At 62.1% G+C, this 13,329-nt stretch overlaps 1 protein-coding gene across 1 annotated transcript in view; it reads right to left on the reverse strand.

Annotated features, from left to right (window-relative positions):
* CELSR1 (cadherin EGF LAG seven-pass G-type receptor 1) overlaps nt 1-10,774 on the reverse strand; it is a 137,488-nt gene extending 126,714 nt beyond the window's left edge. The window contains exon 1 of the mRNA XM_069491303.1: nt 7,177-10,774. Within this exon, the coding sequence (XP_069347404.1) occupies nt 7,177-10,774 (3,598 nt within the window). The remainder of the gene's footprint in view (nt 1-7,176) is intronic.
* Nucleotides 10,775-13,329: the final 2,555 nt, after the last annotated feature.

Raw genomic sequence — 13,329 nt, forward strand, 5'->3', positions numbered from 1 at the left:
CGTGTGCAGCAGTCTCCAGCAGTGGAACTGCACGGCAGCTGAACAACTTCATGCTGACTATGAAAACAGTTCCTCAACAATCAACTCACTGACAAACGGTTACTGCCCCGCAAGAGAGTTCTTATCTCCGAATGCTAACATAGCATATGATTTTATTTGAATTAGCTGCTGTTAGTTTACTTTAACCAAGTGTCATTTAGATTAGATATGAACAAAATCCTAAAAACATTACCACAAAAAAGACACAGAACTGGGACAGAAAATAGGCTACTAAAAAGAAAGAAAAATGCTGATTGATGGACGATGAGAGAGAAAGGGAAGGAGGGTGGGGAGAAGCAAGGCGGAGGCGGGGAGGCAGGCGGGCTCCCCGGCCAGGGACGCCGGCTCTGCCCAGGGTGAGCTCCTCACCTGCCGTCCGCCTCTCCTGCCGCCCACACAGCCTGCGGCTCTTTCCACAGACACGCCTGCCTGGCACCAGGGGACCTCACCTCCCTGCACCCGGTGCCCACCGGTCCCGCACCCCACTGCTTTCAACGACAGCTCCAGCACAGAGACCCTGCAGGGACCCCTTCTCCAGCATCCGCCCCTGCCCCCCTCCCGCAGTGTGGTGGCCTCCGCCCCCCAGGTGGAATAAGACACGATGTACACGTGATTCTCAGTCCTCCTGTTCTGGGCAATGGGGTCACTCGTGCTGAGATTTCATCCTTGGGTGTCCCCAAGCCTGTGTCCCAGGGCTTAGCCACTGGCAGATGCAGGGAGCCAAAAAGTCAGTACAGTGGTCAGCACCCCAGATTCCCAGGGTTTGGGCCTGGCCCTTCCTACTGCTACAACCTCCCTAGCCTCAGTTTCTTCACCTGTGAAATGGGGATTCTGTGAGATCTCAGTGACATGATGCGGTGACCTGAGCAGGTACCGGCACACGAGGACAGCGCAGCAGCAGTGCCCGTGTGACTCCCTCACAGGCCGGCCCCCAGACACGGCCCCCAGCTCCGAGGGACCGGCTGTGTCACCGCACACTCCCCACAACCCCTGGGGTTCAGACGCGTGTTGGGGTGGCTGGAAGGAAAAGTGTTACCCTGCACAGTAACCTTTACGGAGTCCCTCCTGCCGTGTGTGTTTGTTTTTTTAAAAAAGGCCCTGGCCTTCATCCAGGACATCCAGGGAACAGGCACCAGCGCGGTTACGGCGACGAAGCCTGGAGTGGGGCTTTTCCCAGCTTTGGAATGTTCACACCCAAAAAGGGGAACGGATTACCAAGCACCCACAAGTTCCTACCTGAAGCAAAAGCATGCGATTCACCCATCAGAGATTTCCTGGAAAATGCCCGTCCCTCTCACCCAGGGCCAGGTCCCCAGCAATGCACGGGGGACGTCCTTGTTCCCAGTGGTTCCCCCTGGGCCCCAGGTGAAGGCAGCAGCCCCTCGGCCTGGCATGTGGCCGCCTGCCCTTGCCCCTCTGTGGGCCCCCTTGGGCTCGTTTAAGAAACAGCCCACCAACATTTGCCAAGCACCTACTGTGCGCCCAAACCCAGGTCCGCGGGCGAGAGCGGAGGGAGGCCCGGGGTCTCCACAAAGGAGTGGCCACGAGCACCCTCACAGCCCGGGCCCCAGCCCTCCAGCATTTCCTTGGGGGACCCTGTCCCCCTCCGAAACAAGGGGACAGCCAGGACCTGCCGAACTAAAGGGGGTCTTTGCTGTGTCCCTTCCCCGCATTCAGGAATTTCATTCTAGGCCATTTATGTGAACCTGTGTGTTCAGGTTACAGGACAAGATGAAAAAAACTTAGAAAACTATTTCCCCCGAGGCTGGGAACCGAAGAGATCATGCCAAACGTACGCTGTTCTCCACACGCCGTGCCCCACACGATAAAATCTACTTCTGTTTGGATCCGAGCACGGGCGGCCACACGGGCACGGCGGCTGCCAGGCCCCAGCCCACCTCCCCTGCTTCCTTCACGTCTGCTCTGAGCTTTCCAACGGGGGCGCAAGCCGAGGCCCAAACCCAGCTGGGCTCCTCAGCAGAGACACCGGGGCCTGCACAGAGTTCTGGCACCAACACTGCCACCTTCCAGGTGAGACCAGCACCTCTTCTCAGCTGGCTCCCGCCCAGGGGCTCACCTGCCCGCCACTTTACCTGGATTGCGAAAAATGGTCTCCCGTCACCCCGGTTGGTAGGTGGTAGACGGAGGCCCCCTGCCCCAGGTAGCGGTGCCGAGGCGGGGTGCCCTGCCCCAGCCAGCTCAGGCCCTGCTGCAGCCTGCGGCCCCTTCCTCCCTCCCCAGCCCCCTCCTCCCCTCCACGTCCTGCCGCTCCATCCCCCTCCAGCTCCCGTGACTCAGAGGGAAGCTACACAGAGCTGGGCCACAGCAGGCCTTTGAGGGACACTGAGGGTGTCCCCCACCACCCTCTCCCCGTGCCCACCCGGGGCGAGCACCTGCATGGGTGGTGGAGTCTTGGGACAGGCCAGGAAGGCTGTGCACGGTAACCTGCCCCCTCCTCGCGGCCCTCAACTGGGCTGTGTGCAGGGGCCACGACCCCGCGGCCACCCGCCTTCCCTCCAGCCTGGGCCTCACCCACCCCCCATGTACGCCTGACAACCCTGTCTGCTCCTCAGAGACGCCCCCAAGCCCCTCCTCTCAGCTCTCACAGAAGCCACCAAAGACCTGCCCTTGGCTCACCCAGGTCGCGCCTCTGTCCCCAGGCTCCCGGACTGCCAGAGGGCATCCATAGGGATGACCCCCTTGGGGACCCTCACACCCCCTGCGCCCTCGGGCCGTCCTCTGCGTGTGGCTGCTCCTGCTGCGGCACTCAGGGAGACCCCTCTTCTCCCCGCAGCCCACTCGGGCCGGGGTTCCTCAGGACAGGGCCTGAGTCCCATCCTAACTGCCCACACCCTCTGCGCCGGCACTCTCTTGTCCCCAAAGCCATGCTGACTGTCCCTGGGCCATGACTGTCCTCTCTGCCTGTCACCCCCAAGGCCGTGATGACGACCTGGGGCCATGACCCCAGTTGTCCTCTCCTGCCCAGACCTGCATGTCCAGTGGTCTTCAGGACAATCTCAAAGATGCCCCAGCCACATGGGGCCCAAAACTGGCCTCATGGTCTCCCCGAAGCTGATCCCCCCGCAAGGACCCCAGCTCAGAACACACCCTCACCCCCCAAACGTTGAGGGAACAGGGTCCAGGACCTGCCCGTCCAGGGCTGAAATCCCACAGCTGCCACCACTACAAGCTGGTTTCCTGGGCGCCCTGTCCTTGGTTTGCTCATCTCTGAGATGGGCGTGGCAAGGCTGCCATCCACGACATGAGGTGGCAGCAGCAGAATTTGATGTGCGGGGCCAGGCAGCGCCGGGGAGAGTCCCGGCACCCAGAGCAGGCTGTCTGCGATCAGCCCATCGTGCCCACTGAGTGTGACCATCTAACCCGGCAATCCCTCCTCCGTCCAAGCCCCACCTCCCAGCTCCGCTCCCGGTCCATTCTCCCGCCAAGAGTGACCTGCCCAGCACTGGCCCAAACCCTCCACAGTCAGCCCTCTCCAGACCCTCTGCCACGCCCTGTTTCCCCGCCAGGCATGCGCTTCCCACCCGCTCGCTGGTACCGGAGGGTCCCCAGCCCACCCTGGTGCACACGCTGTCCTCACCTCCCTCCCCTTGAGCTCAGTCCCTTGTCTACCTCTCCCCAACCACAGCACGTCAGGGCCACGCTGGCTGTCCACGCTGGCCCTGCACACAGTGGGTGCTGGATAAAGGAATAAACATTCCTTTGTTTCTGAGCCAACGTTTCTCAAGGTAGGAGCAAGCCACTACTCCAGAGTTATGGGAGCCCTCAAATGGTTACGGCGTTGCCAAAAGCACCCAACTCTTCCCAGAGGATCCAGCTCAACCAGGGGTGCAATTTAAGATGGTCTGCTCCTTCCTACACCGGGAGTTTCAGAAGAAATTCCAATGCCCTTCTGTGCATCCAGACGACGGCTGGGATGACGGCCAGCTCCTTATTTCCTTGTTTGTCATCTTCCACGTAAAAGTCACTATGATATCCTGTATTTAACTAGGCAAACACTTCTCAAAGTTTTATCGAGCCTAGACGACTTTCTACCATCCACTCCCCACCAAAGTAAACGGCGAAAGGTTACTCAACCTTGCTATTTCCCTGAGTTTCGGGATTTTCTAACATGCCTGGATGACTCACCCACCAATCATTCTCACCCACAAAGCCACCACACAGCAGGGGGCAGGGACGCGCCTTCCCACCAAGGGCCACGTTCTGCAACGTGCGGCTTAAGGTCTACACCCGCAGGCACACACGTGTTCAAGGTGGATTAAAAATGTGGATGTTACTAAAAGACCAACGTCTAGAAAGACCACAGAGAGTTTTCAGCGTTTGAGTTGCCATTGGGTGACTAGACACACTGCTTTGAAAAACGCAAACACAGCTTTTATTACACGTTTATAGTAAAAAGTCCCTATCACAGAATTTAAAATCTCGTTCAAACACAGTCACATACAAAATGAGTATCTCCTATGGCTGGATGTCATTCAAAAATGGCAGCTACTTGAATTCCGCTATATTCGGACTTCATAAGCTTTCAAACAGGGGTTTGCCGGTGGTGGCCTGCATGAAACTGTCAACGCTGTCTGCTCACAGTCAGAACGACCTGCTGAACCCCAGGCCGGGCGAAAGGGAACTGCCCTCCTCCCACGGTGCCGGCCCCGCCCCGCCCCAGGTGCACGCCCCCTCCTCCGAGGAAGCTCTGGGCCCTCCTGGAATGGCTCCCACGAAAGCTCATCCCCGCCTGCTCCACACAGCATCCCCAGCGCGGTGGTGACGCATCAAAGGCTCTAGGGTACGGCTGTAAATCCTAGGAAGCTAGGACGACCTCACTGCCAACGGCACATGCGCTTGAAACAACGGCTTTCCAGCACTGTGCCTTAATAAAACCGAAGGATCTGCCTCTGGGAAATTCGAAGGCTGATCTTTTTGTTTGGTTTGGTCTCGCTGTTTGGGACTACAGATCTTCTAGTCGGTAGCGATTTGCTGCTTTGGCGCATTCAGTCGTAGCCCAGTGGGTCTGAAAATTACATGGCGCCCCATGTGCCCACCTGAAAGCAGGGCACCCACCCGGCACTGGGTCATTCGGTTTAGCAACGAACTCCTCAAAAATGTCCTCTCAGCTAAGAGAGGAGAGTGAGAAAGCACGGCTTGTTTCTTCCTAATCATGGTTGACACCTGGTGGCCCTGCTCACGGGCTGTGTAACCCTGAGAAAGTTACTCGACACCTCTGAGCCTCAGTGTCTTCACCTGTAAAATGGGCAGCAGAGGAACACCACTCACCTCCCACTCACCAGAGGGTCTAGAAAACTGCCCGATGGAACCCAGTCAAAGGTAACCGTTACCATCTGGGGGGAGTCACAGGGAAGGCCCCCGTGACTGAGGGACACGAGGTCGTGCCAGCAAAGGAGCCAGAGCCAAGGACTGGATCACTGGGACAATTACTACATAGCACGGAGTCCCCACCGCACCTTCGACAGCGGGCCAGGCTGTGCACCCACCGGGTAGGTCTGACAGCCCTCGGTGGCCAACCCCTCGGAATGGCCTCCGTGCTAATCCCAGCGGCCTGGCTAACCTGCAGGGCCCAGACTGCTGACGCGCAGGCCAGCAAAACGTCCTGCCCGGGCACGGGCCTGTCCCCTCTGCAGCCCCATGCCCCCGGAAAGTCTAAACCCATTACCTCGCCACGCTGTTTCTACACTGGCCAAACTTTCCACTCTGCTCCACCCAGCAGACAAAGTGGTGCAGGAAAAAAGCTAATAAGCACATCCATAACCCTGGTTAACACTCTGTCCCTTAGGGCCTATTCCATACACTCTACACGATTTTACAACCTCGCAAAACCTAAAATATCCACCAACAAGGTAGACTATGCTGCCAAAATCCATCTGAAGTACTAAGTATTGCATCATTTCCAAACTGAATCTGCAAGTTTCAGATTTTATAAGCAAACAACTGGAAGTGGGGCCTGTTTGCTTCCCAACTCTTCGTACAGGCAGAATCATAGTCCACAGTGGAAACAAAGCCAATCAGGAAAGTAACTACGTGATTCTTCCAGGGCTCTCACAGCCATATCGTATCCTAATAACTTATCGCTCAAAAACAACTCAGGAACACAGACTCTAATAACCCACAGATCTGAGCCCTTCTTGGTGGCAGTTTGATCTCATTGGTAAGGTCACCTGCCTGCACCAGCTGACCAGGTCTAAGGATGGGTGGGCACGCAGGGCCTCTCACAGAGTCACTGGGGGTCTCTTTGTTGTTCCCCCACCCTTGCCAAATACTTCTCTCTCCTCCGTGTCTCCCAATTCCCAGACCCTCTATCTGTCCCTCTGGCATGCCCCTCTGGCGCTGGCATGCGGGGACAGCGGCGTGGAGGACAGGCTCTTTGCTGCCAAGCACGTGGCAGCTTAGCTGAGCCTGACTCGCCCTCTGTTCACCTGCGGCCCCAGAGCTGGCGTGCAGGGTCCCACACTGGCTCCGCCACTAACCTGGGCAGGCCTCTTAAATAACACCCAAATTATAAGCCCGTGTCCAGGAGCATGAGCCAAGATCAAACGAGGCTGTGCCTTTCAAAGAGCTTGCACAAAGACGGCACACACAGGCCCCACTGTTATTATCTGCAGGAGACAGAAAAGCGAGACCAAGGGAACACCAGCCGTATTACAGGGTGACTCAGGGACCTGTCCGGCAATTTCCAACGGTCCCACCCGGAAACTAATTGGCACATGGAACCGGCAGTGACCTTTGATCTTTCCAGAGAACCCTGTGGCTGGCTGGCTGAAGAGCATCCCCGAGCAAACCCTGCAACCTAGATGACCCCAGGCCAGGTTTTAATAGTAGGACTCAGGAGCCACTAGCCTGCTGAGGAAAGCGCCAAGCCCCAGTCTTGAACTTGAAGCAGCCAGGCCTGCTTCCAGCAAAAATGCTGAGGGAAGCAGTGCGGTGCCTCTCCCCTTGGCCGGCCTAGGCGGGGCACCCGCCCCCAGCATCCCACCGGAGGCAGCAAATCCCCAGAGTTGCCTGGGCCCTGCCTGAATGCGCCCTGGCTCGTCGGGCGGGCCCTTGCGGGTCCCTGCGGCTCTCCAGGCAGCCCGTGGGGAGCCTCCTCCCAGCCCAGCGGCCACTCACCAGACACAGACACCTCCATGAGCGCCTCCAGCGGCCGGTTGTTGTCCAGGTCCCTGCTGAGCTGCAGCTCGCCCGTGGAGGGGTCCAGCAGCAGCAGGCGCAGCTCGTTGCCCTGCAGGAAGGTGTAGTTGAGGCTGTCGGACAGGTCAGGGTCATGGGCGGGGATGCGGCCAATCACGCCGGTGGGGAAGCTGTTGGACTTATTGGTGACGTAGTTGTTGAAGAGGATCTGGAAGTCAGGCAGCACTGGCGGGTTGTCGTTCTGGTCCAGGAGGCGGATGTGCACCGTGGCCCGGCTCACCAGCGGGGCGGACGTGGCCTGCACTACCAGCACATACTCCCGCTGGACCTCAAAGTCCAGCTCGGCCAGGGCACGCAGGTCCCCACTCAGCAGGTCCAGCTGGAAGACCTCCGGCACGTTGCCTTCCACGATCTGATACATGATCTGGGCGTTGGGGCCTTCATCAGGGTCGTCGGCATGAATCCTCGCCACCACCGACCCCACGGGGCTGTTCTCCTCTACAAACAGCTCCAGCTCATCCCTCTCAAACACAGGCGGGTTGTCGTTAATGTCCAGCACAGTCACCTGGATCTCCACCGAGGTGCTTAGGGGAGCGGGGCTGCCCCTATCCACAGCCAGAGCCCGCAGGTTGTACACAGCCACGTGCTCCCGGTCCAGCCGGCGCTGGGTGCGGATCACGCCGGAGGTGGGCTCAATGTAGAAGTCCCCATCGCCGTCATCCCCACCCTGGAAGGTGTACAGCAGACGGCCATTGGGACCTGAGTCCCGGTCTGTGGCAGAGACCTGGAGGACGCTGGTTGACGGTGGCGCATCCTCAAAAACAGAGCCCTGGTAGAAATCCCGCAGGAACTGGGGCGTGTTGTCATTGGCATCGAGGATGAGGATCTCCAGGGAGGTAGTGTCCGACTTCTGAGGGATGCCGTTGTCCCGAGCCGTGATGGCCAGTGTGTAGGCAGCCTGGTCCTCGTAGTCCAGCTCCGTTGTGGTGTAGATGGTGCCGGTATCCGGGTCAATGCGGAACTGCGGCACGGGGTCCTCTAGCACGTAGGTGATGCGGGAATTCTCACCCGTGTCCTCATCCGTGGCACTGATGGTGGCAATGGAGGTGCCCACGGGCCGGTCCTCGCTGACACTCACTGTGTAGTGGGAGCTCTGGAAGACTGGCCGGTGGGTATTGGCGTCAGTGACGTTGATGAAGACCTGCACAGTGTGCGAACGCGTGCCGTCGGACGCGGTCACCGCCAGCACGTACTGCCGCTCCTGCTTGTAGTCCAGCGGCAGCGCAAGGGTGATGAGGCCACCGCCGCTCTGGCTGCTGAGCGCAAAGCGGTTCCGTGTGTTGCCACCTGTGAGCTGGTAGGTGATCACACTGTTGGCATCGCGGTCTTGAGCCCGCAGAGTCAGCACGCTGCTTCCCACAGCCGCATCCTCGTTCAGACGAAGCTCATACGTGGGCTGCGTGAACATGGGGTCATTGTCATTCACGTCCAGCACGGTGATGGACACGCTGGCTGAGGAGCTCATGGGCGGTGAGCCGTGGTCCACCGCCTCCACCCCGAAGCTGTAGTGCTCCACCTCCTCGCGGTCCAGCTCAGCACACACCGTGATCCAGCCCGAGCTGTTGTGGATCTGGAAGGGGAAGTCCTGGGTGGAGGCAGGGTCCTCAGACCCAGGGCCCACGGAGGCCACGTCCACCAGGCGATACCGCAGACGGGCATTCTCACCAGCGTCTGCGTCCACCGCCTGGATGTGCAGCACCGAGTGGCCCAGAGGCACGTTCTCCAGCACCGCTGCCTGGAAGGGGCTGCTCACAAAGATGGGTGCGTTGTCGTTCACGTCCAGCACCTGCACAGAGACCAGCCCCGAGGAATTGATGAGAGGAGGCCGGCCCCCATCCTGGGCTTTGATGCGCAGCGTGTACTCCCGGATGGCCTCAAAGTCCAGCGGGTTGATGACGTCCAGGCTGCCGCTCAGGGAATGCAGGTAGAACTGCCCTTTCAGGTTCCCGCTGACGATGCTGTAGTGTATGGCCGCGTTCTGGCCTTGGTCCCTGTCCGTGGCCTGCACTCGCAGCACGGCCGTGTTCACTGCCACGTCCTCGGGCACCTGGACCACATAGCGCTTCTCGCTGAACTGGGGGTAGTTGTCATTCTCGTCCTCCACGACGATGTGCACGGTGGCTGTGGCGCTGAGCGGGCCGGGGTTGCGGCCCTGGTCATTGGCTTCCACCAGCAGCTGGTACTCAGCGGCCACCTCGCGGTCCACCACGGCCCGCGTGCGCACCACCCCCGAGCGCGCGTCGATCTCGAAGACGCCGCCTGCGCCCTGCAGCAGGCGGTAGCGCATGTTGGCGTTGGAGGGCGCATCGCCGTCGGTGGCGCGGATGGTCAGCACCTCGTAGCCCACCTCTAGGTTCTCACGCACGCGCTCGCGGTACTCGGACTGCTCAAAAACCGGGCTGTGATCGTTGGTGTCGCTGACCGTGACGGTGAGGTAGGTGGCGGCCGAGCGCCGCGGCGAGCCGTGATCCACGGCGCTAACCTTCAGGACGTGCGTGTCCTTGGTCTCGCGGTCCAGCGCGCGGGCCGTGCTCACGGCGCCCGTGGCGGAGTCGATGAGGAAGTAGCCATTGGAGCGTTCGTCGAACAGTGCCTCCATCTGGTAGCTCAGGCGCCCCGCCTCGCCCTCGTCGGGGTCGTGCGCGCTCAGTTCGATAACCTCGGTGCCCGCCGGCTCGTTCTCGGGCACCGACACCTGGTAGCTGGGCAGCGGGAACTGCGGGCTCGTGTTGCCGCCTGCGCCCCGCCGGGCCCGGCGCGCCACCCCCGCCCGGGCTTGAGGCAGGCTCGGCAGCGGCGGCGGCGGGGCCGGCGGCGTCAGCGGCGCGGAGGGAGTCCCCGCGGTGGCCGCCTCCAGCACCAGCTCCACCCGGACGGCGCCAGCAGCGCGCCGCAGGGCGCACAGCAAGCGCAGGCGGATCGAGCCACCGGGCGGCAGGCAGATGGGGCGGCCCGGGCAGTGGGGTCCGGGACGCACCGGGCAGCTGCAGGCAGGGAAGGTGGTGAGGGCCGCGAGCGCCGAGTGCAGCGTGGCCCCGCCACCGCCGGGGGCAGGGAAACAGAGCGTCCCGCCCAGCCCCGGCACTGTGAGCACAGCCCGCGCACGCAGCTCCGCGCCAGGGGCCCGTCGGGGCCGGGGCTGGGCTCCACATCCAGGACCCTGCGCGCGGGCCCGCAAGCGGAGGCTTAGCGCCGTCGGAGAGCCACGGGCTACCAGGCGGACGTGCAGCGGCAGCGGGCGCCCCCCTAGGCGCGCGCAGCCCCGAGGCCCCGTGCCCAGCCCGCGCCGCCGTCCTGCCAGCCGCCCTTCTCGGCTCACGTCCAGCAGCTCCAGCAGTGCCCGGGGCGTGCGCGCGGCGTCCAACGCGTAAGTCCAGCCGGGCCCCAAGGCGAAGGCTCGAGCCCCGCCGGGCACGCGGAGCTCCCAGGCGGCCGCTCGCAGCCCCAGCGCGGGCAGGGCGGTGGCGGCGGCCAGGAGCAGCAGCGCGGGCAGCACGGGCGGCGGCGGCGGCGCCATGGCCCGGAGCCCCAGCCCGAGCCGGGCGCCCGAGCACAATCCATGCACCCGGCGCACCTCCGCATCCACCCGGCGCGGCCCCGGGGCGGCTCCCGTGCGCCTGGCGCCGGGCCCTGGGGACGGCCCGCGCCCTGTCTCCCTGGGGGCCCTGGCGGGGACACCGGGAGCCGCGCGCCTGGCCTTCCTCGCAGCTTCCACTTCGAGAGCACTTTGCGAAAGTTTGCGAGTTGGTTTCAAGATGGCTCCTCCGCGCGTCCCGGGAGGGCGCCGCGCATCAACCTGCGGCGGCGGCTGCTCCAGGCGGCTCCAGGTGGCTCCGGCGCGGGCTCAGCCCGGCGGGCGTGGGAAGTGGGGCGGGCCCCGAGCGGGGCGGTACGCTCCCCGAGCGGGGCTGGGCCGCACCGTGTACCCAGACCCCGCCGGCCGGCCGCTGCCTGGGCGGTGCGCTCGGCCCGCGCCCCCACCGCCCGCGCTCTCCCCGCCCCCGGCCGGCCCCGCCCCGCCCCCGGCCCCGCGGCGTATTGTTCCGCCCCGGGGGGAGCCGGCCCGGAGGTGTGCGCCCGCAGGATCTCTATGGAGACGCGGAGGCGCGGCCGCGGCGGGAGCTGGGGTCCTACCCCCCTGCGGCCTCCCCGGGGGGCGGGGCCGAGGGAGCCGAGCAGGAGAGGCAGGGCTGGGGGCCTCTTGGCGGCCGCTACCCGAGGGCCGGTGGCTCTGCACGTCGGGAGCCCGGGCGTTGTTCAAAGCCTCGCACCCCACCCCGGCAGAACCGATCCGCAGAGACTGTCGCCGCGGGCGGCCCGCGAGTTGCAGCCGGGGCGAGGGACTGGAGCGGAGGTGCCCGGGAGCTCCCCATTATGGACCGCGGGGGGTGGCGATTACACTTTTACCGCAAGACGCACGGGGGCTAAAATGCTTCACCTGGACAAAAAACGTCCTTGGACTTTGAAACCCAACAGGCAATTGCCGGATTCGGGTCCTACTTGGTTTAAAACACAACTTTTGAATGAAAAGAAAACCTGGGTTGACATTTGGGGTTTGGAGGGGATGGCGGAGGTTAGCTCCTCTCCCGCGCGTGCGGCCTGGCCGGAGCGTGCACGGACTCGTTGCCTGTCCCAGGGCGTCGGGCCCGGAGGACAGGCACCTGGGGCGGGCACCTGGCGGTGGGCACTGGGAACGGGGGGGGGGTGCAGAGACTTTAGACTTTTAGAGCTGTGACACACACACGCGCGCGCACACGGGCGCGCGCGCCTCCTGCGAGGAACCGCGGGGGCGGGGTGTTAGATCTGGGAGACGCACACCGGGTCTCCTGAGGGGCACAGCCTGGGGGTGGAGGCTTAGGACTCTGGGATCCCCCGAGGGGCGGGGCTTTGGGACTGCGACAGCCTCCCCTCCGGTAGGGTTTGGGGACTGCGCCACCCCGGGTGGGGGTGCACGCACTCTCCCTCAGTGGGGCTCTGCGTGCCGGAACCCACGGCATCCTCTTAGGCGTGCGAGGTGGGGCGGGGGGCGGCCGTCGGCCGTCTGGCTTTCCGCTTTCGGAGAAAGGTCCTCCCGGGGTGGTCGTGGCGGTAGGGGCGGGAGTGTCGCGCAGTCACTGCAAGAGTGAGTCTTTTTGACCAGGGAGGGTCAGATAGGGCCTCTCTGAGCTGAGCTCAGGTGGGTATGGTCTCAACGGACGCGGGTGGCTTTAGAGGTGGGGAAGGGTTTCTCCGCCGGCACGATAGGTATATATGTGCGTATCACACGCACACTCGGCCCATTTTGCTCAAAGTTGGTGAAACAATGTCTCTGGGCTGAAGCCCACTATGAGCATTTTCTTCGCATTAGCAACCACTGGAAGATGTCATACTGACCTGGAAAGTAGAGTTTCTTTGGGACCTTTTAATTCTGGGACTTTCCCCTGGGCAGGTCTTCTTGGGAAATGTGCGCCTTAAGGGAGGCGGAGAAAGGAGAAACGGGTCCCCTACGTGTGGCAGGGACCTCTCAGACTGCCCTGGGACTGGGATTTCTCTGGGGAGGATCAAAGTGCAGGAGTTCAAGGTCGGGAAGGCAGGGAGGATCCCTGGGCCTGATCCTCAGGGTAGAGGCCGCTGCACTGGGCTGAATGGGGACCCAGGTCGGGGGAGGCTGGAGACCCCCAGGAGTGTGTATTTTGCAATAAGGCTTTAAATAGGGTGGGTTGGGTTTAAATAAACAAAATTCAAATGCAGTGAATGGGTTCAGGTGTGGGCTTGTTTCCCAGAATGAGACACCGGCAGGCTGCAAGGTAACCGCAGGGACTGCCCGGCACCGTTTCCTGGTGGCAGTGGCTGGACAGGGAACACATGGATGAATCTCATTAACAGGACGTTAAGCAAAGGGCCTAGAGACCACAGGTGACTCCATTCGCATGTGGACGGAAAGCAAGCCAACTCCGCCGCGCTGTTGGGTACATTGAGGAGTGCGCACAGTAGGGAAAGACTAAGAAAAGCAAGGACGTGATTGCAGGCACATTCCGGAGGGGAGGAGGGATGTCCACCTCTGGACCCATGGGCTACCAGAGTGTTGGCTTC

The sequence above is a fragment of the Eulemur rufifrons genome, chromosome 16, assembly GCF_041146395.1.
Source record: "Eulemur rufifrons isolate Redbay chromosome 16, OSU_ERuf_1, whole genome shotgun sequence".
Taxonomy (NCBI): domain Eukaryota; kingdom Metazoa; phylum Chordata; class Mammalia; order Primates; family Lemuridae; genus Eulemur; species Eulemur rufifrons.